General features: G+C 49.9%; 1 protein-coding gene across 1 annotated transcript in view; it reads left to right on the top strand.

The window, feature by feature from the left end:
• The window catches only part of Mthl1 (adhesion G-protein coupled receptor methuselah-like 1), a 179,517-nt gene that overhangs the window by 52,266 nt on the left and 104,600 nt on the right, over positions 1 to 22,651 (top strand). The window contains exon 4 of the mRNA XM_076304388.1: positions 16,654 to 16,732. Coding sequence (XP_076160503.1) covers positions 16,654 to 16,732 — 79 coding nt within the window. The remainder of the gene's footprint in view (positions 1 to 16,653; positions 16,733 to 22,651) is intronic.

Here is a 22,651-nt window from a genome sequence, read left to right as displayed (position 1 = left end):
ATGAAAGTAGAATTGGCAGCGATACAAGAGTCCCCAAGATTTGCTTAGACAGCTCAATCCCTACAATTGATTTAAATTACCCTCCAATCCTAATATTTCTTCCACTCTCGAACCTACAAATTTTGGTAAAAGTCAAAGAGGTTCCATCTTACACTCCTGTACAAAGATATGGTACCCGCGCGGTACTTTGTAGGTGGAAACGACAATTTCTATTCGACGAAAGCATTCAGATTTTACTCGATCCCTAGAATTGATTTAAATAACTCTCGAAACCCGCTATTTTTTCCGCTCCCAAACCTACGAAGTTTCGTGAAAATCGAAGGGGGACACTTGGCGGACGTTCCTCGCGAGACACCCATTAATAGCACCGATAATAATTCAGCGGTAGCTCCTAGACGGGAACCTCCGTCCCCGGGGGGTACGCAGACTCGTAAACACCGAGCAGAACTCCGGTCCCTTTTCCCCCGGTGGTTCCGTTCCGCGATTTTAACGAGTCGCGACGGGGGTGGAATTTTTCCGCGAGTCCGTCGGTTTAATAGCCCCCGTTGCGCGGGGCTGCCGGTGTGCTCGAGCAACATTGGAAAGCGGCTTAAGCCACGAGGACCCTCGAACTCGCTGCGATCGAGCGGCGTTCGACGCGCCCACGCTCCCACGCGCACGCGCGTTTTACGCTCGTCGAGGAACGTAGAGGAGAAGAGCACGTGGATCAGGGTATACGGGTTCGCTTCGCTCGGTTTCGCTTCGCTTCGCGTACGCGCGGAGTAGACCACCGGTCTAAATCCACTCGTATCTCGCTCGAACGGAGCACGCGTGGAAGTCCGCGGAATTCCTAAGGCGAGTAGACGCGCGCCGGCGTTATTGTAACGGGGCGCAACGAAAATTCGAACTTTGCCCCGGTTCCTGGCCGTTCGCCAGAACGACGATCTTCCACCCCCTTGATCCCCTGGCCCGTAAGCCGTTGTGCAATCGTGCGTGCTCCGCGATACATATTTTTCTCCCCACCGTCCCGTAACGGCTTTTGTCTCTCGCTGACTCGCGCTCCTACTTCCCCGAGCCTCGCGGAACGTTCCCTCGAGTTCACGCTCGCGGTATTCGCGAGGAGAGTTTCATCGAAACGCGCGATTTTCCTTTCACTTGTTGCGGCCGTAAGAAAAGAGAGGAAGGAAAGAAAGAAAGAAAGAAGAAAAAAGAAAAGAAAAAATACTCGCCCGCGGCTAATTCCACCGAAGAAACCGAGCCGCTTATTTTCGTTTCGCGGGAAGCCGATCGTTCGTCTTAATTTACGCGCGGGCGCGGGCGCGATTCCGTCTTCCGTCTCCACCAGGGGTCGTCGTACCCTGTATCCCCACGAGGGAGCCTTCAGCCCCCGAATTTTCCTCCAATTTACGCGGCCATTATCTCCCTGGATATCGAAACATCGAGCTCGCGAATCGAGACCGTTCTCCGTGCTCCTTTGTTCGTACTCCGTTTTCGGACGAGGCGGGAGAAGGGGAGACGCGCTCCAACCGGAAACAATATCTCGCGCCGAAAGACGCGTTCTCCGACCGGCCGTGAACGTTCTCTCGAAATAAAATATCTTTTACGATTTTTACCCGTAATTTCAAACGAAAGAATTCTCCGACTCGGCGAACGAGACGATCGAGAGTGAGGATACGGAAAACGGTGCATTCGAGTTTACGCGCGATAGATCGGAGCGGATACTTTTCGGAGCTCGTTACCTGAGCGCGCGCGCGGTTCCTCGACGCCTCGGTCCTCGTATTTTCGGTACCGGGGCATCGTCCATTATTCAACGCGGCGCGCGACGTCGGAGCGATCCTGGAGACGTATAAAGTCCGCATAAAAAAGGAAAAATTTGAAACCGGCCGAAGAACCCGCTAATTGACGTCCCACGGGAGGCGAGGTTGTTTCTCTTTGGCAACAGCCGAGCGAGGACTCTACGGTTGGCCCGGGCTGTGCGCGCCGGCTCGTTCGTTAATTATCCGGACGCGAAAAAGGAGCCACGGCATTGTAGCTTCCGAAGGAAAAAAACCAGGAAGCGTCCGAGTTTCCCGGGAAACGGGAAATTAATTAGGCCGCGAGGGGCGGGGGGCGTGGGACGTGGGCGTTCTCCGACCACCGATGAAAGAAGAAGAAGAAACCGTTGGTTCTCCAGGTAATTCGTCACCTGGACGTTTACTCGGGGCGGTCGTGAGGATCCTCCGCGTGTCGTGGCTCTCAAAAGGGGTCGTACCGAGAACTCTTATCGAGGATCGCACAATATCCGCGCAACCGTGCATCGAGACGACTTTGCCTTATGATTTTGACTTACGATTTTCATTTACGATTTCAAATCTGTTGAATAATGGAATTATTGAACACATGAGAAATGTAAATAGAAGGTTTATTTAAATAGTAGAAGATAATGGAGTGATGCGGCAGTGAGAATCACTTTGGGACACTAAACGAGAAATATCTAAGGTGTTGTATTCCAACAACAACCGACATAAAGGACGATGTTGGAAAATGATCGTCTTTGCTACTTCGAAGAGAACAATTTTTACCCTGGGAAAATTAGAACTGTGGAATAATGGAATTGTTGAACACGAGAGAAAAGTAAATAGAAGGTTTATTTAAATAATAGAAGCTAACAGAATCATGGTGCAGGGTATGGCGATGAACGACTAGACCCTAACAGTTACGTCAGGTCACCAACCGAAAAATATTCAAGTCGGTAACAACCCCCTCCCCCGTGTCTTTGACTTCTCAAGTGCTGCATCGGTCCAAGTTGTATTCTCAAATCTGTATTTTCAAATTCCGAGAAATCCTCCCCCGGAAGACACCGAATTCTCCCCGGAAAAATACCCACGGTTACACCGAACGCATCGCTCGTAGTTTCTCGAAATCTTCGTCGATGCTCGGAATTTCGATCCGCGAGAAGAGTTTCGTGACTCTAGAAAACCGCGAGAAGAGTCAAATTTTTCGTCGCGGCCCCCCCAGACTCGCCCACCCCTCGAGGGGAACGATCCCCCGGGGGTGACTGACGAGCTCCTCCAGGACGAACTCTTCGACGACGTCATCCAGCGGCAATTTCAGCAACACTCGAGACAGACAGTGCGGGCCGTGTTGCGCGGCGCTGGCGTCGCGCTGGATCCTCCAGAGCGAGCAACCATAAGTGGAGATCTCGAGTGGCACCACGCGCACCGAGCGCAGAGTCTCTCGGTCGTTCGGTCGATTTGTTGCTCGAGCTCCCCCCCTGTTTCCCCGGTGCTGCTCCGACGCCGATTGGCCTGCACTCGTTACGTCTAAATATAACAGAATTTCGGTCGTACGGGTCGTTGATTGCTCCTCGAGGACTCTGCGTCGATTAGAGGACCGAGATGGTACCCACCAGTAGGCTTTCGAAGCTCTTCGGGGAAAAGTTGGCCGCGATTTTCGGGGGCTAATCGGAAGCAATCGAGACCGGGAGTCGCGTCGAGCTCGCGGTGAGGAATGGAGAGAAGCGGAGAGAAGCGGAGAGAAGCGGAGAGGTACGGAGAGGGGTTCAAGGAGGATCTCGCGTGGCTGGGAAACTCGTTTGCGCGCAAGCCGGTCGTTGGCTGCACCGAAGCCGGGAACAATGGGAAAGTCGAAATTTATTAGCGGGGATATTCGCATTGTCTGCGTTACCGAGACTCGAACAGGAAATTTCAGCGGGTCGTGTTGTTCCGGCGATCGCGTACCGCGAATTTCGCCGATTCCATCCGAAGCGAGCCTTTGGTCGCGCGAGTGGTTATTTTTGCGAGTTTACAACGACGCGCCGTGTTCCTTCCGCGGCGTTACGAAATGTTATTGCACGCGCGTATTTATCGTCGCGCGACGCGGAAGTCTCCCGCTCGGATGATTTCTAGTCGCGTTGCGTGAATGCCGAAAGCAAAGTTCGCGCGTTGAACGACGAGAACGGTATCCAGTTCCGCGAACGTTGCAAAAATCCATTCCGTGGAGAATATTCGTCGACGACCGTGAAACCGAGGAAACAACGAACGTTCGACGAGTCGATTCTTTTTCGGAAGAATCTAAATTTCTTTTCTTCATCGCGGTCCCGTCCCACCTTCGAGGCGATGACGCGCGATCTGTTTGCTGAAATTTTCAAGGCCTCTCGATACCTTTTTCGCTTCGATAAAGAAGCAAAACGTACGATTCGTTTCGTCGGCGCGTTGCACGTTTGGATGGTTACGTTCGCGAAAATATCGAGTCTCTCTCGAATTGTTCGCAACGACTTGGATCGTTTCCTCGGAAAACAAGGAAGTCGATATATCCAATGGGACGAGCTCTCGTCGTTGGAAGGATGCATCGATTGCTCGGAGTACGCTCTTGGCATTGTTCGCGATGGACGTAAAAACGGATAAATTACGGGCGGTGGACGGCGAGGATTGTGTCGCGAATTCGCATTGGGCGGTCTCGGTCGGCGCGTGTTCCGCGTAAACGAAGCGAGCGAAGGGACAGTCCGTGTATATTTATACACCCGGTACGCTGATTCACCGTGGGTTTCGTTAGAACTGCGAGCTCCTCCGTCTCCATCGCGCGAATCCGCTACATCCGAAAGTGTCCCGAATATGGGCCACTCAGCGGTTCTCAACTCGATCGATCGTCCTCCGGTACACGGAACGGATCGTGTCCGAACGAGGACGTTGGTCCACCGAATGGAATTCAAACGGAGGAAAATTTCACCATCGAGAATCTTGGAATACCATCGGTCGGCGTGCTCGTCAACGCGTACGTTTCCGATCGATTCCCGAATTCCTCGCGCGAGTTACTTCCGAACTATTCGCCCGTGTTTTCCCGGCTATCCGAATTTAGTGTCCCTAATAAACACTCCAATTTTAACCATTGTTCCGGCGATCGTCGATTCGCCTTGGTTTTCGCGCGAAAGGAAAAATAAATAACGGTCGCGCGTAAATTAGGGCAAATCCAGGCCGGGCGAACGCGGGAACGATGCGAGCTGAGGTTTGTTTTCGTTGGAGTTGCATAGAGGCCGGGCAACACAGTTCGTATACACTTCGTAATGCGTTCTTTCAGCGAGTAACGTTATCCATCGGCCTTCGAACGGGGGCGAGGGGACACCTTTCGTCGAACCAACGATCTCCCTGATGTGCTCTTTTCGCAACGGGGATCGAGCCTCGCGAATTTTTCGCCACGCGTACAGGTGCACACTCTCGCGTCGAATTAAACGTTCTGTGTTTTTTTTTTTTTTTTTTTTTTTTTTTTTTTCCGGACCATCGTGTCACCGGCCACGCGCTGTAAATATCCACCGGAGCGTCGATAGCGCGATTATACTCTCGCGAGCACTGTTTTTTATTTTTTTCGTTTTCCTTTTTTTCTTTTTTATTTCGCAATTCACGGGTTTTCGGCGCGCAGACGCGTTCGTATTTCACGGGGGATTTATACCGGCGATCCATTTCGGAATCTAATATTCGTCGCATGAGTTTTATCGCGGACTTGATTAAATTGGTACACAGAGGGCGGCCGGTCGTTGGTCGTCGACGTTTTCGCGGCAGTTTGTAAACGCGACGCGGCGCGGCTCGACTAGCTCGCGTATCACCGCCGCCGGATTGAAAACCGCGCCTCGTAAGTTCGCGCGGCCGCGACTCGACGATAATTATCACCACCGTGGAAAAATTTCGCAGCGAACCGGTTAACGAACCGGGTTAACCCGACCTCGGACCCCGGCATCCTTCGTCGGTTACTTTTTCAACGTGTCTTGCACCGTGTTTGCGTTTTCACCGTACCCTGAAAACGTCCGAACGGTTTCAATTTCGCGCGTTTCCTAAATTCATTAATTTCCGCGTTTCCGTTCCATAAATTTTTACCCCGTTGGCTCTCCGCCTCCTCGCCGTGGGTGCCGGCGGTTGCGTTTATTTATTCGCGTTAATCGTTTACAGAGAGGACGACGTATCATCTCCTCCCGTCGCGAAACGATTTTCGACGAGAACGAGCACACGGTCCCGCGCGAGCGAGTACGAGCGAGTGCGAGCGAGCGAGCGGTACGCGGCACCAATTAATTCCGCGCGGAATTATGGATGTAAAGTACGCATCGGCGGAGCCCGCGGTTCTCGAAATAACGCGCGACGCGTTGCCGTAAAATCCGTGGACACGGGCAGGCGCCGCGACGCGCACGGCCCCGCGCTCGATAACTCGTAAAAACGCCGATCGTAATTCCACGGGAAAAGCCCGCGACTTTTATTAATCCCCGTGAATTTATCCGTTTGCTCGCGCTTGTAACTCTCGCGAAGAAGGCAACGATGTATTTGCGCGATACGCGTGGAACATCGTTTCGAACTTCCCGCGGGACCGGTTCCAGCTGCCGGATAAGAAGAGATCCCGGTACCGCGCGCACGTTACGCGTCGCGACGCTGTGCATCGATATCGCGCGCCTCGTGTTGTTCGAACGTCGAACGAGACGCGTGTCCGATCGAAAATAGTACCCAGATCGCGGTCGGAACTCGATGCGCGTGCTGGTTAATTCTGCCGATAACGACGCGCGCGAACCGTGCGCCCTCGTATCGAAATAGTCTCGAGAAAAATTTCGTAACGCGTTTGACGCGAATATATTTTGCGAAAGTTGCGCACCGAAGTGCGCGCAAAAATACTCGCGAGAGGTTCGATCCTCTCGCTACCCTCGTCGAGTGACCCATCGAAAGAAACGAAACGAACGATATTCGTTATCGTTGAATTCCTCGAGAAATTCCGAGCAATTTCCCGGGCCTAATTGCCACCGTTTTGCCCGAGTCCCGAGCGTTTCTAATCACCGACGAGTCGAAACAATGGAACGAAGCTATCGTATTGTAGTTTTCACGGGCGTAGGAACGCGTTCGGTGCTCCTGGGAGCCAAGTTCGACGAACGAGTCTCGAATCGGAGTCGGTCTCCCCCGAAGCATCGTTCTTTTCACGGCTTAATATTTCGACCGACCGATCGTGCTTCCCCGGAGCCTGTCGTTAACTTTCGTAATTCATCGCTGCTCTGCAACCCTTTCGGGCATACCAAAGAGGGAGAGAGAAAGAGAGATACGAGAGAACGCGCGTTGAATCGGACTCTAATCCCATTTAAATCGGGACTGTGTAATAAATCCCGTATGATTCGATTACGACTCGTCGCGGTGCCGTTCCGTAGTATTTAACCGAATCACGAATGTTAATGCGTTAATCCCGAAAGTTACCGACGGCCCGTTCGTTCCGATCGGTTTCTTCCGACGAATAAAAGGCCCGTGCCGTATCTACACCCGGACGACTCTCGTCCCGCGAATCGAACGAACGCAATGCCGGTCGTTGTCCATTTCGATCGATGGTAACCGCACCGATCGCACGTCCGAGATACGGACGTTTTACTCCGGGAATACGGATCGCAATTAGAGCCGACGCGGATTCGCGTTCGCGTTACTCAACCCGTTCCATTCAGAGGTTAAACGGAAGATATTATCGCGACGCGCGTTCCTAGACGTAGCCACGATTCCTTGGCACGGTTGCACGTTTGAAAATCAACGCGAGCGAAGAAACTGGAGCAACCGCGGCCAGACGGAATCTATCCGACCGGTCGCGCGTAATTTTCCAATATTCTCGATCCTCTCGAAACCAGACCGACGAATATTTTCGCTACTGGGAACGATGCGTGGAACGGTACAACTTTCGAAAAGTTGTCGAAAACTCTCTCACTTGCGAACGTCTTCGAAACAATTAACCGGTTAAAGACGGTTCGAGCGAAGAAAAAGAAGAAAGTGAAACGTTAACGCACGGCCGGCTACGATCGCGTTCCCTCGTTTTTCCCAACTTTCTCACCGTCTCTCGGGAAAGAAATTTGTTTTTTTTTCCCCCACCTCGAGAGACGCGTCCCACCAAGTCGTTTTGTACACTTTTTTCGTTCGTCTGGACCCGAAGCGACGAAACAACGCCGCTGAATCGCTTTCGCGCTAGAACGAAAACGTTTCCACGTCGAAAGGTCGAAAGGTACCGAGATCGATGGTATTCGCGCGACTCCCAAAGGGATCGCACCGTCCCTTCCCCGCCCCCTTAGGGGCAATTAGATGAACGCGCGAACGAAGAAAAGGATAAACGGCGGGTCAAGGCAACGCGATCCAATTCCGACCCCATGCAAATCGAGGCCCTTAACTAGCTGACGTTTCAACCCTTGACACTCGCCCTCGTGGCAGCAGCGGTAGGGTCGCGTACGCGCAACACATCGGCTCTCTTCCTTCGTGGCGAGGCCGTGACTTAAATTAACCCCCGGGAACCGTTTTCCGCTCCTCTTTCTCCCCCGACACCCGTTACCTACCCACCCCCCTGTTCTCCAGCTGCGTAAGGGTCGATTTCAACGACCGGGACGAAATTAGTTGCCGCGATAATGAAAAACATTGCTCGAAACGCGAGCAACGACACCCTATTCCGCGAGTTTCGTCGCTCTTGTCCCGATAACGGATCTCGATGACCGTGAGAAAGCCTCTGTATCGAGGGACCTGCCTTTTCTACCGTCCTCTGTTAGGATAAACGCAACAATTACTTAGGTAACGTTACGCGTTAACGAGGAACGATCTGTGTTAGTTTTAAGTTTCGTTAAAGGAATCGTCTGTCGTCAACGATAGTTTATTTCTTTCTTGTTCAGTGTTTTTCACGGTCGGTCACGAGCAGAGAAGAGCAAAAGCACACGACACTGTTCCTCGTTCCTGTAAAGTTACATCGTTATGTTACCAGATACGCGGGATTTCTACGTATTGTAATAAACCAAATACTATTGGGTTGTTCGGAAAGTCAGTTCTTGTTGGAACGAATACAACAATGATTCTAAGAATGATAGATGTCGATAGCGAATGGTCAATGTCAGTTTTAAGGACTGTCTTCATATTGGCGCGGAAGGGTTTGGCTATTTTTCTTTTGGCTTTTTATCGAGCCATATTACCGTATACTTGTTTCTTCGGATTTTCTATTCTCATATATACAAAAACTATAGTACTGGATACGCGAGATCCCTGTATATTATAATAAACTACATATTAAAATTCCAAACTTTACAACAGTTCTTTTTGGTGGAAATGAAACACGATTTTTTTAAAGTGTCTAAACATTTTACCAAATTATATATTCTCAATTTTGGAAAACGAAATGACTTTCAGAACAACCCGATGTAATCTGAACATTTCCAATGTGACGGGGCAAACTCCGAACTGTCACTTATTAGTGAAGGATTCGAGTCGCACTCGAATCCTAACTCGTAGAAATTAAAATAGTAAGGATTGGTGAGAGTCGCGACGATCACTCAATCCGAACTAAGAACTTTCACTTGAAATTACTCGGAATCGGGAAACAGTGGTTTAAAAAATGAACAGCGTAACGACGTGGCAACGGGTAGGCTTCAAAATGCAGACTGCTTTATTCGAGAGCTTGGAGGGTTTATATACATAGTGTCGTCTTGAGGAATGTTCGATGGTGCCATGCGAAGCATGAGCCAAAGGTTTCGCACGGTTAGTTTTCGGAGTAAGTCTTATCGTTCGTCGAATTTGACCATGGGAATCGGGGGGCACTGTGCTGGGTACTGTTCCGGGTGGTCTGAGATGATAGGCCGTGAGAGTCGTCACACCAACATCCTCGATTACGTATCATCTTCGTCGGTGAACTCTCGTAGGAGAGGTGGTTCGATTTGCTCGAATTTAAGAAATATTTCCAGCACCTCGAAAGCACACCTAGTCCGTACCGGCAACGCGTGCCAGGTGTTCGGTCTGTATTCTCCGGTTAGCTCCCCCCGCAACCGTGAGACCTCAACAATTCCACTATTGTACCTCTCGAAGCATCGAGTACGAGGGACAGGAGGACCCTGGACCGGTCTCGGGCAACTGGAAGGAAGCGTGCTCTCGAGTCCTTTCGTCGTTGGTGTTCAACGCAATTCCATCGAGGATGAAACTCGGAAGTAAGCTACAACGAGCGACTCCTCTCGGAGCACCGAGATTTTCACCCCTGTAACTTCATCGATCGTGTTGTAAAGTTCAGATTGTAATATCTGGTTTATTATAATATGCAGGGATCTCGCGTATCCAGTTGTATAGTTATTGCGTAGTAGTACAAATGCGTACACAGTGATATGTCTTGATGTGAACGACGACAGTGTCGTGTGGTCTTTCTGACTCTGGACTTGGAACTCGACTAAAAAGAAAAACCAAAAGGAAAACGGGCAAACCATTTTGTTCCGAGACAGTTCTTAAAACTGACATCGACACCTGACACCCTTAAGATCGTTGTTGCATTCGTTCCAACAGATCGGATAACGTAACTGCCTTGCTGTCCACTGCTACCAAGAAGGTTCGATAATGAAAAACATTGGTCGAAACGCGAGCAACCCTGTTCCGCGAGTTTCGTCGCTCTTCTCCCGATAACTGATCTCGATAACCGTGAGAAAGCCTCTGTATCGAGGAACTTGTCTTCTCTCGCATCCTCTGTTAGGATAAACGCAACAATTACTTAGGTAACGCCATATGTCGACTAGGAACGATCCGTGTTAGTTTTGCGTCGTCGACGAACCACTCGTCGTTCAGATATAGACTCCAACTGTTACGTACAACTTATGTTCCCGTTGAAAAGGGTAAAGTAACGATATCCATCCAACTGGAAGTCAGAACCCCTTGGTGGATAACAAGGGAGGATATTGATCGTGAAAAATGACTAAAAGTAATTGCCAAGGTTTCTTTCGACGATGAAGTCGCGGAAGGTTTGGAATACTTGGAACGTGTCCTAGAACCCGAGGAGTGAATCGTAGAGGGTAGAGAGTAAGTTCTCCAGGTATTCGATTCTTTCACCGACTCGCGTCTATAGCCCGTGTAATTGTACGCTCGTAGGGCGGGAAAGTTTCCACGTTCCGAGCGCGTCGGAAGTTTCGTTCGGTTGTTGGAGTCGGCGCGCGAAACCGTGTCGCGGTGTTAATCAGACCCTGACGAGCCACGAACCGAGCAAATAAAACCCGAAATGGGAATTCGATCGAGTCCTCGTAGTCGTAGTCGTCGCTAGAACGCCGCCATTGATCCGCTCGGTCGGTCGGCGCGAAAGTTTCCCGCGAAGAAAGCAAAAGCCGAACACGGTATACCGTATCGAAGAAAATCGGGGGAAACTCGCGATTATCGAGCTCCGTCTTGCGCGTAACTTTTCCACGATTTTGCACCACTCCGTCGACATCTTGGCTCCAAATGCCTATCTCTTCTTTTTTTTTTCACAAATCGACTGCTCCTGTTATTTCGATGTGAGAAAAAAAAGTGATTTCGAGCGGCGAAGGAGGTTTCTTCGGTGCGAAAAACGAGAAAAATTACACGCGAGTAACGTTTCATTTTTGTACAAATTATAAACGCGAGTGAAAATTTCATTCAGCGTGGTAATTGAACGCGCAGTTTTTACGTAAAATTGGAGAAGGGTTAACGCGTCTCGTTTAGCGTTTAGCTTAAGGAAAAGTTGGTCTCGGCGTGGTCTTTAGAAGGAGAAAGAAGCTTCGAAGTGAAATTTCTCAAGGAACTTTGATCGAATATCGGGGAATTAACTTTCCGGGGTAAATAAACAGAGAACGTTGGTCGAAGGACCGTAGTCGTTCGTTCCAAGGGAAGGATTAATTTCTACAAAGGGGGCTCCCGTCGTTCCCCTCTACGTTTCAGTGGTACCAGACGCTAGGAAAACAGACCGCAGGGAGCGTGCAGCCCATCGGGACCGGTCGCTGTCGAAACGACACGGATTTCGGTGACTGGGGCCAGAAAGAAGGGTGGAAACGATTTCGGTAACCCCGACGGTTTAGCCACGGAGCCAGAGGGGCGCGCGCGTTCACGGATGAATGTCGTCGGAGTTATAATTGCAACGAGGCGTAATTAGTTTTGGAAATTTAATTATTTCCGGGCGGACGGGCGGGATGCGCGATAAATGCCGTCGGCAGCCGGTCCGCGCGAAAGCCTCCCGACAAAGAATTATCGGGAGTACTTTCCCGTCTAGCAGTCGTTAATCTCGCTTCGAGCGACCTCGAGCCAATGGGAAATCCACGTGTTTCGTAACCCGCGGTAATCCGTCGACAAGCGTCACCCGTTGCTTCGTTAATCAACCTCGAACGCCTAAGGACGGTACCAATTTGCAGGTGTTCGACGAGCGACGGGGACGATCGATTTTTACTCGTCGAAGGGTTACGCGGGTTTTCTTTTTACCGAGGTGTCGGACGGCTCTTGGTTCCGGTGAAAAATTTGGCTGGACGTGGGTAAATCGATGTTAGTATCCTTGCCGGAAGAGTTTCCTTTCGAATGGTAAAAATCGAGGCGTAACGGAACGGTAAACGATTGTTTACTTTTACCATTTGCACGTCTGGAGTCGTCGAGTTGTTCGCGAATCGATGTTCGCGGTAGGAATGTTCTTTTTCGATCGTGAGTGTTGCGCCTTGGACGACGGGAGGTGTTGGTGATTGTAGATTCTCGTCGTCCGCGCTTCTCGACAGCTCGTTAGAGGTCTCGAGATGGTTGGTGATTAAAAATGCACTATTGTCGATGTGGTTCAACAATAATATATTTTGTACAATGTGGCGAAGAATGTTGGTCTAACTTGCTGGCACAGTTGTAGTTCAAGTCTGACTCGTGTAAGCGAAGTGTAAGAATGATCAAGTGTGACTTCTGGCAAATATGTAAGTCAGTGACTTCGTGTGTACGTTGTAAGTGATAGACTTGTGGCAAACTTGTAAGTCTTGTAAGTGATGGTGACTCGTGGCAAACTTGTAAGAGTCTTGTCACTTGTAACAGTGTAATGGTGTAATGACGTAGCGACTGTGATGACGTAGAGTGTAATGACTAATGACGTAGTGTAATGACTAATGACTGTGACGTAGTGTGTAATGACATTTTTCGCGTCTCTACCCTCCGCTTTATACACTCGGCTCAGGATCTGATTGGTCGAGGAAATTTGGAGGTGGACAGCGGTGGTGCAGGAAAGGGATCCCAGGAGTGGGATTGTTAGTTTAAAACGTGGGTTCTTGGAAGTCAAAGTTACTAAAAATCATAAAACGGCGAAAGTCGCCTTAATTACTTGCAGCTGCTTAGCAGCCTTCCAAGAACCCAGGCAGGGTAGTTAATTGACGGGGGGTAGCATGTGCGCCGATGACATGTTCGGCACCCGTACTAATCCCGCCATAAAACGTAGGGCTCGACGGACTGCGCCGATTTTTGTGTGCCGCAACAGTGAGAAAAATAGGTCGCGTTGAAAACGTCGCGGAGTCGGTCTCGCTGGTTGCGACGAAACACGTTTGCGCCCGATCGCCGTATACGCTCGGGAAACGGCAAGCGTATCGGCTCGAATTCCGCGACGAGAACCGTAAATAATTCGTTTCCGCTTTCTAGTCGCGGAGATCCTCAAAATAAATTTACCCACGGTAACGCGTTAACGTTCTTTCCGCCGATCGTCCAACAACGACCAGCGCGATTGTTCGATCCCTTCCATCGAGTTTGTTATTATAGATCGGTCGACCGTTTACGCGTTCTATCAAACACTATTGTATCCCGCGTGCACGTACGATCCGCTATTATCGCTCGATTTCCGCGATCTTCTCCGGTAGCCGCGTCTCGCGTAAAATAGAACAGGGAATTCTTTGTTGCGCCGCGGTTCCAGACATTTCGAGCGGGATGGATTCTCGTGGCGAACGATCGCGTAATTATTTAGACTGGGTGTCCTTTCGTCGTTCCCGGTGCGCTTCTCCCGGATTCGTTCGAGAAATAAATTTTCCCAGACCACGGCGTAGGTAATTTTTCACCGAGATATCTGGTCGAGCCGGAGTGAAACGTCGAGTCTGGTAAAACCCCGTAAGAACGTCATCGATTGCGCCATAGCCATCAATCGTTGCTCGATTCTACGGTTTTTGACTCTCGCGTCTCTCGAGCGTGAATTGAACCCTGATTCAAAATCGAAAGTTTCGAAAGTATCAATAATCAACTTAACTGAGACGATTCTCACGTAAAAAAGTTACTCTCGACCTTGTCAACGCGATTAAAATCGGTGAGACGAGTCTCTATACCGAACAATTACCAACGACTCGAACGTTGACTCTTTTCGGAGTTATCGTCTCGCGAGATGATAAGAAAATTGTCATCGAGACGGTCATTGAACGCGAGTGGCGCACAAACGAGGAAAAAGATCCCGTTTACGAAGCGTTAACGGTGGCTCTCGTCGCGTGGATGTCGGTACATCGCGGCGAGAATCAATTCGTCGGCGCGGTACACGCTTCACGCGTGACGCGGACGAGCGCGGCAACGTGGTTGCGTTCAAGGAACGCCGGTGACGCATGAGAAACTTTTGTAACCGAGCTCCGTTCGCCGCGATTTGCATTCACTTCGTTATGCACCGACGGCCACGAGCGCCGCGCAACCAGAGAACTGTTTACAATCGCCGATTTTTCCCATATAGAAGCGCACCGCTGCGCCCAGACCCGAGGCGTGTCGCGTGTAATTACCGCTCGTTTACGCGGGATCGTTACTCTTCGCGCGGAAATCTGAGAAAACGACCAGAAGCGTCGAAGCGTGCTTCGCATCTCGATCTGGGTATCTTTCGTTCCTCTCGGAGGAAACCTTTCGAACGTTTACTCAAGAATCGTCCTTCGAAAGTGGCAGAACGATGCGTCGATTCGCTCCGCGTGAACGTATCGCGTTCGATGCAAACGCGTTTCGTCGAAGCGAACTGTAGGATCGTTCGTAGGTTTGAAACTTATCGCGACGAAAAACCAACGAACCCCTAATTGGATAAGAAAAGTCCAACATCTCCATTGTCGGTAAACGAGTTTAAGGTTTCCCGCGTAATCCACTCGGCGACTTCGCGCCCCACGCAACCTCGACCTTCCCCGGAACAGGGAACACCGTTTTCCTGTTACGGTTAATCGCGGCTCGACTTTTCCTTCTCCCTAAACTTCTTCTCGCGGATACCAGCGAGTACAAACGACGCGGTGAACACGTTTAAAAAGTTTACGCGTTTCTCCGAACGTGAAAACATTTTCGCGCGGTACCGGAACGGATTCGAGCTTAGTTATTTTTTCTTAAACGCGTATACGGCGTCGTTTCGCGTATTTTCCGAGCGAGCGCACGATGTATCTTCGTCGATAGTTTCCTCGTGCTTGCGAGTCGTTGGTAAATATTGTAGAGGAATAATATACATGTATAGGAAAATATGCCTATTTCTCTGATACAATGATACATTCCCTCTGGATTACAGATGGAAATATAGGGTCTGCGCAAAGTCACGTCGCGTACCAAAGGAAAAAACAAACCCGTTCGCACCGCGGAACACACACACACACACACACGTTTTCTCGAAAACTCTTTCCAACTTTTTCCCGATACCGATCGACTCACGTCCGGCTTCGACGAGCTATCGATTTACCGAAACAGTCGCTCACTCGATCGAAACTTCGCGCGAAACTCGTCCCTACGATATCGTACCTAACCGAGCACGCGTTAACAATAACGCATCGATAATAACGAGCGAAATTCCCCGGTATTATCCAAACAACGAACGAGCCGTTAACGCACCCTCGATCGCGAGCGTAGCGAACTGGTCGAACCTCCCCTTTTCACCGGCTCCGATCGCGGATCGTGTTTTTGTCAACGCGCGAGCGTTGCGTAAACACGTCGATTGGGTTTTCAGAAATTCATGGCTGGGTCGGTCGCGAGCGTCCACGGTCCCACGAGCAACCGAGGGCGAGATTCGACGCGTTGAAAAATTCATCCCGCTCGAGAAACTTTCCACGATCTCTTCTCGGTTCTTCGGCGGCCGGCTCTCGCCTCTCGCGGACCCGCGAGCTCTCCTCCTCGAGGAAACGAAAATTCAACGGGTGCGGTCTTCGAACGAGGCCCTTTGCGCCCTCGTGGAGCCCTGCAAAGTCGACGCGTGCACGCACACCGCGCGCGATTGCGTTTTCAGAAATTAATGGCCGGTCGAGCGGGCCGATTCTCCGCGCGAGTTCTAAGAACCACCGCGGACGACACCGTGAAACATTTATCGGAACAGGCCGCCCTCGCGCCGCCATCTTTTCAAACGGATCTTCACAAAAGCCGTGCCTCGTTCCCCCGAGCTTTGTTCCTGCCCTCGACAAACCGCAACCCCCTGAACGCCCGTGGGGACTGCCTTCCGCCTGGTCATGAATCTTTGAGAATTCATCACGAGCACGGGAATCGACGGTGTCTGCTTTTGTTTCGACGAACATGGTCCTGGATACGAAATCGAAAAGAGACACGGTCCCCGTGGAGAAGGAAATCGATGATCGTTCATCGACTCGGGGTGGTTCTCGAGATCCACCAGGTGCTGGCAATTTACTCGATCGCGGAGATCTCGCAGCACGAGAGAGACTAGTTTTCTCGAAGAATCTCGGAGAGAATTTTACTAATTTTTAAAACTCTTTGTATTTTTCACGAGTCGGTTCTTTCGTAAATTCGTACGCGATTCGTTTGCTTTAAATTGTATTTCGTTATCGCCAGTTGCAACTGTTTGGTACGATACGATGGAACGCGTAGTTTTTACCGATTCCAATCCGTACCGAGAAACGAGGCTTTGTTGTCCTCCACGAGGGAAGCGATTTTCTCCCCTAAGGGACAGAAAAAGCGGCACTAAACTCCTTAACCGTTGGCAAAGAAGTTTGTAACGAAGCCCATTTTTCTCGTTCTGTTTCAGCAATCATGGCGCACTTCTTCTTCCTGGCTGCGTTCTTCTGGCTGAACACGATGTGCTTCAACATCTGGTGGACGTTCAGGTGAGTCCTCGCTCCCTTTTGTCCGATCGTCTATAGGGGAAGGGAAGGGCCGGATTCGTGGGCAAAAGATTTAGCCACGTGTACTCTTTCGCGTCGGTGGCCTCGAATCGAACCGGAGCGAATTTACGATCGATTGTCCCGAGAAAAGATTCATTTCACCGTGACTGTCTCTTTTTTCTTCTCTCCTCTTTTTTTTTTTTTACATTTTCCCAACCGGGAACCTTCTCGTCGCGCTGCGGGGAAGGTTGGCGAACTTTAACCGCGTTTGAAAACTTTATTTATTTTAAGAGCGTTCGTCGAACACTCAAAGAGAATGGAATTAAGTAAATGGTAAAGTGAACGACAACGAAAGCACAATTTGACGCAAGAGTTAACAAAGATGCGTAATCGAAGCAATTGACGGACTTTGGAAAAGAAAATCGAAGAACAAAGAATACGCGAGTTACGAATTATTTTCGTTCAACGATATCTCGTCTATGGCGGAATAAATCAACGCGCGGAGGACTTGTAGTTGTTCGAATAGTCCCTGTCGTTAGGACTTTGAAAAAAGGAAGCGTCTCGTCGCAATTGAACGAGTGTTTAATCAACGCTCCGCGTTAAAAATTCAGGAAGCTCATCCGTGGAACACAATTACCACGGAATTTTCGCGGAGAAAATTCGGTTGTCGCGTCAAATGTTTGTTCAAACTAATGCACAGGAGGATTCGTAATTCGCGATCGTTCTGCCCTTGAATTACAGACCACTCTCCGTAAACGATTACAACGCGTTCGAGAACGCTCGTTGTTGCACCCACTCGCGATACTCGTTTGAAAAGGAAGGTCGAACGAAATATATCGCTTCGCGATTCTTTTCGTCGAGCGTACCCGATGTAAATGAAAATGAAAATGAACGTTGAACGAATCCTTGCGTTTCAACGCTTCCAGTGAACCTCCATCGTAACGAATTGCGCGCATATTTGCGGAGGAACGTTAGGCATTCGAGCGGATTAACGACAGTAGGCCTCTTCGAGGATAACAGTAATGTAAAATATAGTAGGTTGTTCGATAAGTTTTCTCCGTTGTAAAAAAATACTACCACACTTTGACTTTGAACAACTGTGAATATACAAACGAGTCGACAAATCTACAAGAAACTTCGCACATATTCGTCAACCAGTAGTATCATCATTTGTAAAAATAAAACTAGGAACCTAACAGCTCCATTTCTTCTCGAACGACAAAACTGATCGAGCAACCTATTCTTTAAACATAAAACTCTACGAATTTCAACTATCCGCTCTGGTCTACGCGTAACAAACCTCCACGCGCAACAAACGTCCACTAGTACCATCTTTGTAAAAATAAAACGAGGACTAGTAGCTCCATTTCTTCTCGAACGACAAAACTGATCGAGCAACCTATCATTTAAGCATAAAACTCTACGAATCTCAACTATCCGCTCCGGTCCACGCGTAACAAACCTCCATGCGCAACAAACCTGCACACACTCCTCTTCTCGTCCTTTTTTCGTTCGTCGGCTCGCAAAAGCTCCGAACCAGTTCCCGCTGATCCGTGGACACTCTCAAAGCCGATATCCTACCATACGGCTACAAACATCCACCCAATGTCGTACGCTCTGTTCCAAACGCTCCCCGTTCGCAGCCAATCGCGCAGATATTCATCCGGTAGCCTTAATATCGGCACGCGACTTTCCAAATGAAAGTCTCTCGAACAAACGGCGCGAATATTTCTTCCAATAACGGGAGACCGGATTCTAATAGCGAGATGCTGCGAGTAACCGCTGTTAGCGCGCATCGTCGATTAACACCGGGTAGCTGGGTTATCGACCCGGCCGAGTTTCGCGCGTCGTCTTCGATCGAGAAGGCCACTCGTTGCTCGCCAATTACGCAATTGCCGCGCAATTACGCGCGCATCGACGACTCCCCGGCAATTAATTCGGTCCCGAGATCGCGCGCGAAACGACACGGTCCCGTGCGCGAAAAAGCGCGTGAATTCTTTTTTATTTGTGTTTTTTTTTTCTTTTTCGAGCTTGTGTCGCATCGAACGAAATTGACACGAGCGCCTAACCGCGCGTTTACGCGTCCATCGATGTTCGTTCGATCGATGCGATTCGTCGCGATAACGAACAGTTACGCGGGCTTTTCACTCGCGCACGGGATCGTGGACGCGGAGCTATCGCGAGGATATACGGAGAGGGGAGACGAGTTGGTCATTCGAGAATGAAAGTTTCGCGGATAGATCGCGCGAGCGTTCGTACAAACACTATGGAACTCTTCGAAAGTCTCCGATTTGAAATTAAATGTTACACAGGGGGATCGACGTATGAACGAGAACTCGGAAGGGATAGAAAACTACTCGAAATCCTCGAATGAAATGTACGAATCTCAAAAGTCGATGGAACTGTTTGTTATATTACGCGTGTCGGGTTAAAGATCCGCGTAGCTCTTCGACGCTCTTAAACTTTTGCATTGTACGTCAGTGTATCCTAAACGAATTTTCGAAACGAACGTCTCCCTCCTGGAAGCTTTCCTAACCCCGTAATATTTCATCGATTCGAAGAAACCACCTCCCGAAAGTTCACATCGCGTAGAACCCGGAGTCTCCGTTGTTGGTATCGGATAGACTCGATGTTCCGGTTGTAGGTTTACGCGTCGCGAGAGTATCGCGAGAAGCGGAATCGGCGAGCGATCGTTAGTGGCCGGATCACGTTTGAAAGGACGCGGACGGTTCCGAAGGGGAAGAAGCAGGGCGCCGCAGTGAGAGATGGGATCAAGATCACTCGGTCGACTGGTTAATGCGATGCAACACGGTCGCCGTAACGGGTCTCCGCGTCTCTCTCCCCTGGTCTCGCTCGATTTCTTTCGTACGATCCGTGGACCGCCTCGTTTCTCACCTTTTTTCATTCCCTCCCTCCCTTCGATCCCTTCCAAGCTCCCCTGGAACGCCTCGTTCCTACGGCTTGGACGTCTTACTCTTCTTGCGGCACGGTTCGCTCCGTTTCAACCTCGTTCGTTTCCTCTCCTCGTCGATCCCACTGCGCACCGCGAGCACGCTTCCATGGCTATCCCCTTTCGCGCCAGTTGGATCGAATCGCATCCAATTAAGCGTATCCAGCGTCTGGATCTCGACAGGGACGATTATGCACGCTCGCGGCTTCGTTTGCCGATTATCGTACGAGTCGCGGTTGTTCCGCGGCATCGGCGAAAATTAAATTCGCGGCTCTCGAGCGAACGAGCCCGATCCGCGGGGAGTCGTTCGAGCAACCGTAGGGAACTCTCTCTCTTTCTCTCTAGGTTCTCGTTTTGCTTTCGACGTTAGCCCCGTTTAACCGAGTGAAAATTAGCCGTACGCCGATCCTCGTTATCTCGATCGTTGGCAATGGGTTGCTGCCATCGAACCGACCGACCGACCGTCCCTCGAAGACTTCGATGCCCGACTCGAGCCGCGAGTTCGATTTTCTACAGAGTGTTCTCTCTGGAAGTCGGTTCTAGACGAACGAGAAAGTTCAACGCACCGATCTCTCGATATACATTGCTCTAAACCGCGTCTAAATCTTCCCTCTAAACCTTTCCTAGACTTCGATGCCTCCCTAACGGAGTTTAACTCCGAAAGGAGTTCCCTGCGCGTCGCTATTGAAGAGTTCGACGTACGAACCCTCTCCGATCGTCCATTTTCGATCGCTCCCCTCGTTTAACAAACCGGAATTTCTTTTCGAAAACACTCCTCTCAAGAAGAAACAACGCGCAGCTCACGAATCTCGATGTTTGTCCTCGGTTTATTCCTCTCTCGAAGCTGAGATCGCCATCGACAACTGCGCCGTCGCTTCTTAAAAAGGCTCCAATTTGTTCGACATTATACTTAGGATATTTTACGGCTACACCTCTCACTGGCGTTGATTCCGATCTCTCCGCTCGATTATCCGCGGCGCCGGACAACGCGTCCTTGAAACTAATAGGAAAAGACAACCACGAGTGTAGAATAGCGAAAGATGGAGAACAAGACCGGGAAAAAGAGGAGAAAATTGTACAAAACCCGGGAAAGGTCCACGTTGTAAAGTTCAGATTGTAATATCTAGTTTATTACAATACGCAGGGATCTCGCGTATCTATTAGTATAGTTATTGTACATATAAGAATATAAAGTTCGAAGAAATGCACAAATGCATATACAGTGATATGCCTTGATGCGAACAACGACAATGTCGTGTGGTCTTTCTGACTCTGGACTTGGAACTCGACTAAAAAGAAAATCCAAAAGAAAAACGGCCAAACCGTTGACCGTGTCACGGGACCGTATCGGAGCAACGAACAAAAATATAAACGAAAAAGTCTTTTCACTCGCGCACTAGAACGCACGGGATCGCAAACAGAAATACTTAAGTGAGAATGGCTCGGCTTAATTCTTCACTGCGTAGAATAATGAAACAAGTACCGAAATTCACTGCTTAGGCGAATACCTCCGTAGAGAATACGTCGATTTAGCGAAAATTGCTGTTTTAACGAAATACTTCCGTAGAGAGTGTATCGTCGAATCGACGTAATAATCAAAGGTGCGCGGTGGTGACGGACAGAGGTTCACACTTGATTAGGTTGGACCAATCGATGAATTTTTATTCAGAGGGCTCGCGATCGAAGAAAAACCAAAGAAAGGTCGAACCGTTGATCCTTCAAATACGAACGATCCCTGAAACTCAACGTAGATCGTTCGTCGTCCACGTTTGGCTACCCGAGTCTGTTGCAAAGTTCAGATTATAATATCTAGTATATAGTAGTATAATTTTTGTACATATGAGAGTACAAAGTCCGAAGAAACAAGTATACAGTGATGTGTGTTGACGTGAACGACAAGTGTCGTGTGGTTTTCGTGACTCTCGACTTGGATCTCGACTAGAAAGAAAAACCAAAAGGAAAACGACCAAACCGTTTGACCGCATGGACGACCCTTCCGCGCTGGTACGGAGACAGTTCTTAAAACTGACATCGACATCTGGCACCCTTAAAATCGTTCTTGCATTCGTTCCAACAGTCCAAGAACGAGGTATCGTCTCTATTAACTAGAAAATTAACCAGTAAACGAAACACGGAGAACGTAAAATAGCAAAATGCCAGAAAATCAAAAACACAGGAGAGAACGAACGAACCAAAGTCCACCCCAACGTTCGTAACAACACCGGAACAGGCGGAGAAGGGACACGCTGACCGCGTCGAGACGTCGTATAACGTTAAAAATGAAATTTTCGGTGGAACGAGCTCGTGATCGGGGTTTTTGTCGACGAAATCGTGTTCCCGCGCGGTGAAACGTCACCGGCACGTGTAGTGCGCTCGCGCGCGTTCTTTCCACTTGTTGAGGTGTCACCGACACGTTGCGTTCACGGTAGCTGGCTCGGCTACGTGATTTTCCATCCGTAAAATTGGCCCACGGTGTCGTTCGCGGGCGTTGCACCAACGTTTTCCACGGTACACCGTCGTCGGTCTCGTTGCGTTCCGCGAGTCCTCCGCGTGCAACCGCGCGCGGATCTCGTACGCGAGCCGAGCAACGCTCGACACGGCGATAACTTATCGAATTTAATTAGCGGCGTTACGAGCGTCTCGATAATTGCGCTCGGGTCCGCGGTGTGTTGGGCAACGGCGAGTAAACGCGACGTTAGCTGCTCGGGAAACGATTGCGTCACCGTGCCGCGCACCAGGAGGCCCCCTGGAAATCGAGCGGATTTCTTTGTTCCCCGATCCTGCAACCGTATCGCGTTTCGCGGTACTTATCCGCGGTGCTTACGCGACTCGAGGGGACTCGTTCGATTTTTCAACGAGAATTCCACGATGTCGAAGCGGCTCGAGGATCCGGCGCTGTAACGTTTTCTGCGCCGAGAGATACCATCTTTCGAGTTACCAGCGTTCGGGAATTCTTTCCCGACGATACGGTA

The sequence above is a fragment of the Ptiloglossa arizonensis genome, chromosome 2, assembly GCF_051014685.1.
Source record: "Ptiloglossa arizonensis isolate GNS036 chromosome 2, iyPtiAriz1_principal, whole genome shotgun sequence".
Classification (NCBI taxonomy): Eukaryota; Metazoa; Arthropoda; class Insecta; order Hymenoptera; family Colletidae; genus Ptiloglossa; species Ptiloglossa arizonensis.
Note: the sequence above shows the minus strand (reverse complement) of the source record. Positions and strands in the feature narration are given on the sequence as shown.